General features: G+C 41.5%; 1 protein-coding gene across 2 annotated transcripts in view; it reads right to left on the bottom strand.

The window, feature by feature from the left end:
- Positions 1-225: 225 nt before the first annotated feature.
- TM2D1 (TM2 domain containing 1) overlaps positions 226-12,626 on the bottom strand; it is a 148,962-nt gene continuing 136,561 nt past the window's right edge. For both annotated transcript variants that reach the window (XM_022575824.3, XM_089921745.1), the window contains one exon: positions 226-9,139. In XM_022575824.3, the coding sequence (XP_022431532.1) occupies positions 9,080-9,139 (60 nt within the window). In that variant the 3' untranslated portion in view covers positions 226-9,079. The remainder of the gene's footprint in view (positions 9,140-12,626) is intronic.

Raw genomic sequence — 12,626 nt, 5'->3', positions numbered from 1 at the left:
CAGGAGCCTATTCACATTGGTAGCCTTGGCAGGGAAAGTTCCAGAAGCTTTGATTACACAAATACCTCTGCTAAGTACAGGCCCAGTCTTGGCAACCTGTGGAGAGAGAATGTGCACGTGGGCTGATTAAACCAAACGACCGTTTCCTTTGCTGGGGCGGGGGCTGAGGGTCTTCAGCTTGGAAATGATTTTTTCCTTGGCTGTGTTGCCTGGAAACTTGGAGGGTTTAATTAGGACTGGGGAGGTTTTGGGCTTCTGCAGCTGCCTCTGCTCTCCCCCAGGGTTACTGAGTGTGTGTGTGTGTGCGTGTGCGTGTGTGTGTGTGTGTCCGGCAGTGCAGGCCAAAGCCGTCTGGAGAAGTAAATTGTGTACCACGGCAAATGTGACCCTTTTTATTTCAATTGATTTTAGTTAACAAGTTTGAACCTTGTAAACCACAGAGAGGCTGCGTGTGGTTTACATATCGCGTATTGGAGCTGGACAACTAGGTGGAAGTGGTAGCTCTTACCTTCTTACCTACATCCATCAAGGGCCAATCTTTGAAAAGTTTTCTCAATGTTCCCAAGTATGCCCAGGAAGAACGGCCCTGGGTCCATGTCTCCCTGGCTCTGTGAGTTCCAAGGGAGAAGTAAGGCAGAGCCCAGTCTACCCCAATGCAGTTATCTTACTTTGTTAGGAAAAATCAACAAATTAAAATACAATCTATTAATCCTTTATTGACCTCAATGTACTTTATTTATCTCAACATTACCAGTTAGTTATTCTCCCGTTTGGAGATTTTGAAGAATTGAGGAGAAACATTTTCTTTTCCATTTTTCTTTGGTATGTGTGTATGTTTGTATTTATTTATTTTTCAACTACAAATATTATACATATGTATATTCCAGTTATAAAAGAGTTAGAGACAGAAGTATAACCTCTCTTGCTCAAAGAAAGATTTTCCGGCTGGAGTCAAGGTTGATCTAGGCACATTTTGGCCCATCTCTTCTTCCTTTCCTCCCTCTTTTCTTTCCTCCCTTCCTTTTCTCCTCCTTTCAGTGGAAGATTCAGAAACATAGTCCCTCCCTTTATTGAGTCCACAGAATTGAGCTATAGCATGCCATGTGTGTTAGTTCCTAGGGCTCCCATAACAAAGTACCACAGATTGGGTGGCTTAGACAACAGAGCTGTGTTGTCTCACAGTTCTGGAGGCTAGAAGTACAATATCAAGGTGTCAGCAGGGTTGGCTCCTTCAGAGGGCTGTTAGGGAAACTCTGTTCCATGCCTCTTCTCTAGCTTCTGAGGGCAACCTTTGGTGTTCCTTGGCTTGTAGATACATCACCCAGATCTCTACCTTCAACTTCACATGGCATTCTCCCTGTGTGTGCATCTGTCTCTGTGTCCAAGTTTCCCCATTTTATAGGAACACCAGTCATTTTAGATTAGGGCCTACCCTAATGAACTTACTTTAACTTGGTTGCCTCTGTAAAGGCCCTATCTCCAAATAAGGGCTCATTCTGAAGTAATTTACGTTAGGTCTTCTACATCATTTGGGGGACCCAGCTTAACCCATAACACAAGGTAAAGCAACAGCTATGTGTACTTGGTACTGCGGTCAAATCCAGAAGGGAGTACAAAAAAAAAAAAAGAAGCCAATAATGGGATATATTAGCATAACTACTTTTTTCTTTTCCTCTTTATTTTTTAAATTTAATTAATTAATTTTATTTTTGGCTGTGTTGGGTCTTCGTTGCTGTGTGCGGGCTTTCTCTAGTTGCAGCGAGCAGGGGCCACTCTTCGTTGAGGTGCGTGGACTTCTCATTGCGGTGGCTTCTCTTGTTGCGGAGCACGGGCTCTAGGCACATGGGCTTCAGTAATTGTGGCTCATGGGCTCTAGAGCGCAGGCTCAGTAGTTGTGGCACACGGGCTTAGTTGCTCTGCGGCGTGTGGAGTCTTCCCGGACCAGGGCTCAAACACATGTCCCCTGCATTGGCAGGCAGATTTTTAACCACTGTGCCACCAGGGAGGCCTTCCTCTTTAAATTTAATGTTTATTTTCATTAACATTATACATATATGAAGGAGTCAACTATTTTTATATGGCTTATTATGAAAAATAGGAGTTAACAAGCCATACAATGCTTCCCACCTCCATTGCACACTCTCCAAAGACAATCTCTTTCAACTTTTCTGATTCTGTTAATATTTAACTATAAGTTTCCAAATAACAGATTTATGTTGCTACATGATATTTCAATTATAGAAGTTATCTATTGGCTTCCCGACATACAAGATGGGGACTTAGCTCTCTATAGGTCACACACACACACACACACACACACACACACACACACACACGTAGTGTTCCATCTGACCAATATAGTGATGTTGTAACTCAGTTAGATCAATATCTAATGTTTCTATCACCATGACTGTGTAAATGCTGTAGGCAGCTAATTTGTGTGGGATATCAAAAATATTTTTCCTTTCCTGCACATTTTTTCCACCTAGAGTGAATAATTGGCTTGTTTTTTCCCTTGCTTGGGTTTTAATGACCTTATCCTTAATCAAATCTAAATTCTGCCCCAGTTGTGTAAAAACACATTAGTAATTATTGATTTCATTTTCTTGAGATCTCTCCCAGAGCTTCCCCAACTTGGCACTGGGGTGGGTTATATGACTAGGCTGTTTCCTAGGGAACCCTCCATGTGGGCCTTTTCTCCTGGACTGGTCAGATGTCCAGAGAAGACTCTTCAATCCCCTTCTTACAGAATACATGTCTGGCTGCTGTGCTCTGGAAGCTGAGTGGGGGAAGAAGGCTGGAGTCCAAATATTCAGTCAGCCCATCAATATTCCTTGAATCCCTCTGTTTTCAGCACAGTGATCTCCCATACCTCGACTCTCCCTGCATCCCCAGTTCAGAAACCCCCTGTTTACCGTCTCTGGGAAATAAATCTCTGCTGTCATTTACTGCTGAGGAAGTCAAGTGACTGCATGGCATGGGGAGAGTGGGAGTGGAGGCAAGGGAAACTACCTGCTTCTACACCCTTTCTGCCAACCCTCCTGCTCCAGCCCCACCTTTACTCTCACTTCCAGAAATCCCAGGAGCACCAGTTCCTGCCTATGCTCTCTGTCCCCAAGTCCCTCTGGGGGTCTCCCCACAAGAGGCTTTGCAGGTGGCTTTGTCCGCCTTGTCTGCTAGCTCAGTCACCAGCCCTTCACAGGTTTTGCTGTTTTTGCCTCTTCCATCCTCATTGCTCTGTGTTAGTGGGTTTCAGGAAGAAAGGGAGCTAAGTATATGTGTCCAGTTTGCCAGCCTTAACTCTAAAGCCATTCTTGTCCTTTCACCAGCATGTTCTGGAGACAGTTTCAAACACCAAATAAGTGATCCAATTCCTGAGCTATCTAGAAGTTGTGGGTGACTTTGGGGAGAAGAGAGGATCTTCATCATGCTCTGTGTGATCTACAAACAGGCACACGTACACACACGAGTACACATTCAGCCCAACTCTTCACTCTACATCATCTAGAGCCAACCTGGGCTGAGTATTTGGAATCAGCTCCAGATTCTTATTTTGTTCTCCATGTAATTTTCTTACATTCCCCAATTCTCTCTTTCCCCCCATCTCCAATTTGTTCTTGTCACTACAGCCAAAGTGTTCCTTTTAAAAATGAAAATCCTATTATCATGTCATTCCCCTACTTTAATGTCTTTACATTACTTTTAATGTCTTCTCTTTAGCCTTAGAATAAAGTTCTGTACTCTATTCTTGTCCTATAAGTCCCCACCCAACAGCTTGGGGGGCTTATATTAATCTTATATTGGTCTCCCCTCCCCGACTAAGCTGTGGCTTCCTTAGCTATTTCTCAGTTCTGTTAGGCCTTTGCACGTGCTCTATACTCTTTCTGGAAAGCTCTTGACCTCAGCCCCCTAAAGACTATTGGGGAAACATCATTTACCCAGGGACACCTTCTCTGACTGTGTCTCAGCCCCTCCTTACATACACTCAGCTAAATCCTGCAATATACCCTCCCATGATACCCTATACTTTTGCTTTGATAGCACTTTAGTTACATGTCCAAGCTAGACTGGAAGCATCCTGAACACGGGACCTTTTTCTGTCTTGTTTACATCATCACCCTATTCCCTAGCACAAGATCTGGCCCATAGCATGTATTCATTCCATCAATACTTATTTAATCAACTGTACTTTTCACCTTAGAGTTTTCTAATCTTCACTCCCATCCTCACCCCAGCATACTCTCCCTTCTAAATGTACTGGTTTAATAGCAGAGAATATTAGTTAAATATTGAAAGTGTTTGGCCTGGAAAGATAGTCATAATTCCCTTCCTGGAAAACTGGGCGTGGTGCCTCCCTGTCTCTCTCCCTTGTGGAAAACAGCTGTCGTCTTCAGGACACTGGGGCAGGTGACCAGGTGTCTCTCAGTTTATTCTGCTGGCTCTCAAAGCAGAAGGTCCCCAAGATTATAAAGAGAAAGGGAAAGACTTGATTTCTGTTTTTCATAGGCAATCAGGGAAGTTGGTCGTGGTCATATAGTGAGCAAAGTCATGAGGGTTCTCATAAAATAAACTGAATGGAGGTCCCCGCTACAGAATTACAGTTGCAGCATGATGTGTAAAGGTTGCCCCCGAGATTTTTCTCATTGCTTTCCTTATATGAGAAAAAAAATGTAGCTCACAGTATGCAATAATTGGAAGTTTGACACTGAAACTATTTGTTTCCTCATCTGTAAAATGAGAAAGTTGAACTAAGTGCCCTCTAAGGCTACTCTGAACCTCTGTAACCTTATTCTGAGCCTGTATAAGAGCTGTTCACAAGAACTTCTAGGTTTCCGAAAATACATTGCTCTTGAGGAAATCAAAGATTTATTGGAAGGTTTTAAAAAATATATAAACACCTTCATGAACTTGGCAAAGAATCAGGCGAAGAAAAGTGTGGATTTTCAATCTGCCAACAACGGTGCCATTCTAAAGAGTTCAAAGGTCAGCATTTTAGTACTCACACACAACTACGTAGACACTAGAAGGGCTGAAGCCTTCAGCAGCAGCTTTTGAACTTTGTGTCATTGCTCAGAGGCAAAAATGAAATACCTGCCTAACTGCAAAAGATTAAGTAGCCAAGACCTTTTTAAAAAATAAATAAAGGTACCGTGTGATACTTGGTATTATTAGTAGTAAATATTTACTCCCTTCAACATTCCATCATGGGCCTTCACTTTCCTCCCCCATTGATGTTGGGTTGCTTTGGCCACTGAAATGTTTGTGGACATGAAAAACATTGTGCTTTCCTCAATTTAGCTTCAATCTTGTGCACTGGTCACCTGCCATGGGATACCCTGGGTAACTACTGTCTGGAGTCTAAAATTAAAAATATGGAGCAAATCTAAGCTAAATTCACAGACCCTCCCAGCTGAGCTCAGCCTAACTCAGCTGAAGCACAGTTGATCTGCAGACCTTTGAGCATGAGAATAAATGCTTGCTGTTTTAAGCCACTGAGTTTTGAGATGATTGTTACACAGCATTATTGTAAAAAAGCTGACTAATACAAGATGCAGTGTGGGTTCTCATGAGATAGAACATGATGGTTAAGGTATGGTTTCTGAAATTTGGCACATCTTGGTTTGAATCTCACTTCTGTTATTTACTAGATGCGAAATGTCATGCAATTGACTTAACCTCTCTGAGACTCTGTTTTCTCATCTGCAAAATGAAGATAATCACCAACCTCATAGCACTGTTGTGTAGATCAAATGACCTAATACATATCAAGCAGCTAAGACAGTGCCTGGTACATACTGAGGAGCCAGTAAATGTTTGCTATTATTAACAATAATAATTATTATAATTTCTATAAAATAAATCTTACTTTCCTGTTAACTTACATTATAAAACTAGATATAAAGACTTATTTGGAATATTTGGTGAAGAAGGATGAAGAAGATAAGTGTTCTACCTCATGGCTGATAAGTTCATATGATATTAAAAAGGTACATTGTCTACCAAGCAAGCGTGTCTGTGTGTATAAAAGAGTTTTGAATTACTTTGCAACAATTTCCCAAATCTGAGCTCCTTTTACAGACAGAATTTACATTTCCATGTCCCCGAGTCTAGGATATGAAGTGTGGTGTCGAGTACTAACAATCTATGTCTGACGCTACACTCTCAGCACCCAGAACTGTTCCTAAGAGTTCACACCTAATAAATAGTACCTTGCTGTGGTTCCTTGCTTTCACGTACTTAACAAACATTTATTACATACTAGGTATTGCACTAGGTACTAGAAGTAGAGAGATAAACAGACATGGTCCTGTACTCATGGCCATCATACTTTAGCTACAGGTTGCAAATCTGTTTCACTCTGGTGTCAACTCAGGGATTTGGAGGGGCTGCTCAGAGCACTAGTTAAAAACAATTCTAGGCAGCACTTGATCTTAGTGGGGAAAAGAGTCATGGGTTTGGAAGGAGGGAACGGTTTCGAATGTCTGCTAATCCGGGTTTCGCTGGGGACAGACACATATACAATAAAATATAATTTAATGCAGTAAATGCTATTTGTGAGATAAGAACAAAGTGGCATCGCACACAGAGCAAGGAGTAATTAATTTTGCCAGGAGGGGAGTGGAGTAAGGAAAGGCTTAATTGAAGAGGTGAAATTGTAGCTGGGCTTTGGTGGATGACCAGGAATTTAGTAGGTGATGAAGTGGGAAAAGATGGTTTCAGTCCAAGAGCACATCATGAGCAAAGCCACAGAGGTGTATTAGTACATGGGGTGTTGAGGGAACAGTGAGTAGTCCTGTTTGGTTAGAATGTGGGGTGTGGGGATGATGCTGGTAGGAATGAGTTACAGTAGGGGGTTGGGACCAGCCTGTACTGCTTTATTGTGTAAGCCATAGGAATCCCCGAAGGCTTTTCAGTTAGAGCATGATATGGCCAAATATGTTTCTTTAAATGGTTACTCAAGAAGAACTAGATTGGAGATAAAAAGAGAAAGAGACAAGCAGCAGAGAGGAGGCTATTGCAGTTATGCAGACAAGGGACCTGGGCATTTAAACTAGGGTGGTGTGGAGTGGGGGCCGAGAGAGAGGAAATAACATCAAATAGCACAAGGATGCTCTTCTCTCAAAAATGACCTAGTATTAGGGCTTCAATCAATATAAAGCAAGTTTAATGGTCTAATTTTTTCATAGCTCTTGTTCTAATGTTACTGTTTGAATATGTCATTAAATCACACATATAAAGGGAGCCAGATTTTAAAATTTATCCTTGAGTCAAGCCTGTAAAGTAGGTACTAAAATTTCCATTTTACAGAGGAGAAAACTGAGGCCCCGGGATTTAAAAAGCCCGCAATCAGTGATCTTAGACTACACATCTTCTAAATGTCAAAGCTAGCATTTGAACCCAGGGCAACTTGACTCCAGAGTCAATGTTCTTAATCACTGCTCTGTACCATGTGAACAATTAATTCTCCAGTGTTATGGTCCATTTCCACTAATTGTTAAATCTCTCATATACCTCCTCTTTTCAGTCTGATATATCTTGACCCAGGAGACAAGCCAGTGAGTATCGGAGAAGTATTGAAGGCAGGAGGAAAGTACCTCTGAAATACTACAAATAATTTGGACTTGAAGTCAAAGAAAAACTATTGATTTTTTTTTTCCTGAGTACTTGAGAGATTTGTCAAGTAATCTCAAATCTCTTATTCTGTGGGAATCAATGCATTAATCAATCCACAGGCACTGTACCTAGCACTGTGCTGAGGGAATAAATCACCCTTGACTCAGTCCTCATTAGAAACACAGGGGAAAGAGCCCAGGACTGTGAGAGAGGAGACATAGTTGGGAGCCCTGGCTCTGCCATGAACCTGCCCTTGGCCCTGGACAAGTCACTTCACCTTTCCAGTCCTTCCTTTCACCATTGGAAATAGCCCCAATGATGGCAAATGTCCTTATCATTCCTACATTTTTGTACCCGCCTTACAGGATTAATTGAAGGAAAAATAAAAGAGCAATTAGTATTGGACAGAAAATTGTGGTACTAAAACACACTAAATTGCACGACTGTTTTAGCAATCACTTGGCGTCTTCTGAAACAGCCTCCTAAATATGCAGGAAGAGTGTTTATCATTCCTACTCCTATGGAGCCTGACACTTCACCGAGAGAACAGGCTTTACAATGTCGCGCTTTCTCAAAAATTGCTGCATTTGAAATCTTGCAGGATATTTAAAACTTGTTTTTAGAGGACCTGAGGCACTTTGAGTTTCTCAATGCTTTATCCTTCTTTCCTTTTCATCTTGCCTGGAGAATCCCCAGTGGTGATTTTTAAACATGGTTATGTACTTCATCGAGGTCTTTGGAGTTTGGAGAGTGCAGAGTTTCCTCTGAGGCAAAATATTTTGAACAGTGGCTGCATGGGCTCACTGTTTCCTGGAGCTAAAGACTGCAAATCGATTTCTGCAGCCCACTTCTTCCAGAAGGAGACGGTGGGGGTGAGTGGGAACACGAACTTGCTTTGTCCACCTAAACAGCGCCGTCAGATTTCTCAGTCATCCTCTTGGCTTTCGGAGGAACCGCAGGAGCAATTGTTGAGCCTCGCCAACAGTGAGATTCCGCTGCCTTCCAGCTCTAACAATCAAGAGACAAGTCTCCAGAGAGCACAGGCTCCAAGCAGTTATTAGAGATGATGGCATTACCGGAGCGCTGGGGCCGCCTGCCCTGCCCTACAAAATAAACGGTCCTCTTACGGCTTCACACTATGCTTTACTCCCTATATTAGCACAGGAGCTGACAGATCGGGTGAGAAGCTGCAACCTGTATTTTGGAGGGCATAAGAGATGATTGTGCTCGTTCTAATTCCAGAGCTGATCTTTTTAGCAGACTATGATGGATGACTCTCCGCGGTGGTCAGCGCCTCCTGTATATATTTTAGGTGGAATGCTTTCTTTTGACACATACTTTACAGAGACATAAGTGTATCCTGTTTTAATTAATGGAAGAAATGATTCATTCACAAGTGGAAGGTTTAATTAAAGAAAGGATCAGCATGGGTCAGCCATGAATTGCAAAATATCTCTGATGTTTGTTATACTCTCCACCAACTCTGCATGCTGTCTGGAGTGGTACACGGCAGTAAAGGCAGGCCCTGGAAAGAAAGAAAATGAAGTTTAATTCATTCATTCATTCAACTAATATTAATTGAGCACCTACTGTGTTTTAGGTGCTGTGCTAGGCTCTGCAAATAAAATGGTGAACAATCAGACATGATTTTTTGCACTTATGCCAGGGACAATGCAGTTGGGGGCACAAGAAAACTGAGGAACAAACAAATAGAACACTATTATTAAAGATGGTAACATGTTTTCTGAAGGAAAAAATCGTTTTGGGCTCTTCTCCTTGCAGTGTTTGGGAATTGTTTTTTAAGAATTTTAATACCCCACTTTACAGTGGGTACATTTAACTTTGGAATATATCTCTGAAGCCAATCTGACCCAAGTCTGCTAGATGAAGTATCTTATTCTTAGAAACAGCAGAGTTATACATACTGAGTTACAAAATATGTAGCTTGTCACAGTAGCTCCTTCCTATGAGGAGAGAAACTTTATGCTTTAGAATCAGACAAACCTGGATTCAAATCCCGGCTTCTCAGCTTAATCGCTTTCTGGTCTATGATATTACTTTGTTTTTCTGACCTCAGTTTCCTCGTTTACAAGGAAGAATAACAATACATAAGGCATTGAGTCATGTGAAAAAATACATGAATAGTACCTAGGGCATAGCATTCTTATTAATCAGCATTAATATTTGTAATTTATCTTCTTACATTATTATTATTAGGAGTAATATTTTTCCCTCTCTTTTGCAACTTTCTTGATTCTACGTTTGTTCTGGTTGTTCATGCTATTTTCTTATCCCCTCATTTGATGACAGAGGTCATAATTTTTAAAGCACTGGACCCAGTCTGATATATGCTTAGTGATCAATAAATAACTGTTGAATGAACGGATAAAATTCTCTCTCTTTTTGGAACTGGGTAGAGAATAAGCTGATAGTAAACAAAGTCTCTCAAAGGCTTCCCATAACACTTGGAATAAAGTCTATATTCCTTATCATGGCAAACAGGAACCAACACGCCCTGACCTTTCCAGTCTCATCCAACACCATTTTCCCTCCTGTACTCAGCTTGAGCCACCAGCCTTGCCTGGAATGCCCTTCCTCTAGAACTGTGCATGGCTCACTCCTTCCAGGTCTTCAGCTCTCTGTTCAACTATTTTCTCTTCCTGGAGACCTTCTCTGACCACCTTGCCTATTCACTTTCTATCTCCTCACCCTGCTTTATTTTTTCTCAAAGCATTATCACTGTCAGAAATTACATGATATATTTCAGAGTTTACGAATTTGTTGTCTATCTCCCCCACTTAGCACATGTGAACTCCTGAGAGCAGGAACCTAGACTGCTGGTGTCCAGCCATAAGTCACCATGATACTGAATGAATCAAACAAATGAAGTATCTCTTTTCATTTTTGTAGGGAAATATATATATATATATATATATATATATATATATATATATACTATCCAAATAGTTTCTATAGTACAGTACTCTACAAAACATAAGAAATCTTTCCCCCCAAATTTTTGCTTGCAGCACTGAATTTAATTTTTCACCACAGAATGACAGGAAGAGGGAAAATCAACTATTCTAGTGGTATGGAAAATGAAGACACAGCCAATAGGAGGTCTCCCAAAGCCCCAATTTTAATAGGATTCCTACACATTTTACTTTCTCACTGTGAGTCTGGCCCTCCTTGTAAGTTGCTTCCTTTGTGCTTAAAAAAGTAGTTACTCCTGTTCTCAAAGCCAGCAAACATAGATTTTCTTTAGTTTTCACATGATCTGGCTCAAAACAGCAGGAAACTTGAATGTTTCGTTTGGCGTCTTTCACTGTCTGAGAACAGAACTGCAAACAAGAGAGGAGTCTCCTCTTGCCCAGGTGGTCCTAGCGCTGGAGAGGACAGGCCAGAACCGTGTCCTCCACCATGTGGTCCAGGGACTGGAGGGAAGGTGAGGACCCTGGAGGCGTCCCTCGGAGGGCAGGCCAGAGCCTGGGTGTGTGAGCGTGGTGTTGCATGGTATGAGGGCTTTGCTGGCCTCGCCTGTCTCTCCAAAGAGCCAAACAATGCCGGCTGTTCCTGGCAAGGCCGAGCCTGGCTTACTCAGATTCGTGTTTTAGGAGAGGTGCTTTGGGGTAACTGAACAGGCTCCATTTCCACCATGAGCACATCAGCCCTGGTTTCCGCTGTGCAAAAACAAAATTCTCAAAATGTTACCGTATCAAATCGATGTGGCTTTTGTTTTATAAACAACTTTTTTTTTTAGTCTGTGGAAACTGTAATAAAGACCAACACCATATCCAGTTGTTTTCCAGAGAACCGACCCCACTTGGGAGACTTTCTTTCAGCATGAGGGGCTGCTCTTTTTTTTCTAGCAGATATTCCTAAAATTTGACTCCGTGTGGTCAAGGAGTGGATAGCACAAGGAGTGGCATAGCAGTGGATCCTCAGCACCTCAGCTTGGAACCGTGGGCTTCTTTCTGCTTCTGAAAGAGGGCTTCAGAGCCACTAATGGAGCACTGGTGGGAGACAGACGGTCAAGGAAGTGATCTCACAGAGGAGCTCAGTTCTGCTGGAGAAGGGGAAGGCTCCCTCGTGAAGGAGGCCATGAATTTGGGGCCCACACATCCCATAGGCAATGAGAACACTTCACGAAGGCTGTTATATTCCGAGATGCCTGGAAGACTCCCTGAAGCTCATTGCTTCCAAATGCCTTCCTTCTTTCAGTACAATTTCATTGAAGACAATTAAGATGAAAGCTTACAACAGGACGTCACTGATTTTCCAACACAAAACAGGCAAGGGTGATAATATTAATGGAACAAATACATTTTGGGAGAAAATTCTTATTATATGCACACATTAAAATTCACAAAATAGAGTTGAGCACCAGAAACCTTTCCCTCGTGACTGACAAACCATGGGTTATCTGCAATAATCCACTGAGGACGGATCCCATCCAAAACCCACTCCAGTGGAGAATCGACAACTGAGGGAATGTGTGTAGTACATTTTCACTCCCAGATTTCATGAAGAAATGGTTAAAACTCAGCCCTTTTCAAATCTGGCTCTGTCACCTACTAGTCGTGCCTCAAATCCCACATCTATAAAATGGAGATAATAATATACTTATCTAAATGTTTTGTTATGAAAATTAAATGAGATAATCCGTGAAAGTCCTTGGCATAAGGTCTGACACTTGGTCAAGTGCTCAATAAATGTTATTTGTAAAAATAACTATTATAACAATTGTAATTTATGACATTATTATTAAAATTAACATTTGTTTGTAATGATTCCTATCCATTTTATTCTATATTTTCTTCCATTTTTCACTGCCTTTTGAATTCAGAATGTCTGGTAACCTGCATATTAAGTGGTAAAATACAAAATAACTGTTCCTCAACACGAATTTCTCTGAAAAATACTGTAGGTTATGCTACAGATTCCTGTAAGCATTTTTCTAATTTGAATAGCAAAATAACACTAAAATCAGCATGCTTTTCTATCTAGACTAT

This window comes from Delphinapterus leucas, chromosome 1 (genome assembly GCF_059928025.1).
Source record: "Delphinapterus leucas isolate spDelLeu-1000000601 "Yukka" chromosome 1, BTC_Dleu_Yukka2, whole genome shotgun sequence".
Lineage (NCBI taxonomy): Eukaryota > Metazoa > Chordata > Mammalia > Artiodactyla > Monodontidae > Delphinapterus > Delphinapterus leucas.
The sequence above is the reverse complement of the archived record's forward strand: the minus strand, read 5'-3'. Positions and strand labels throughout refer to the sequence as shown.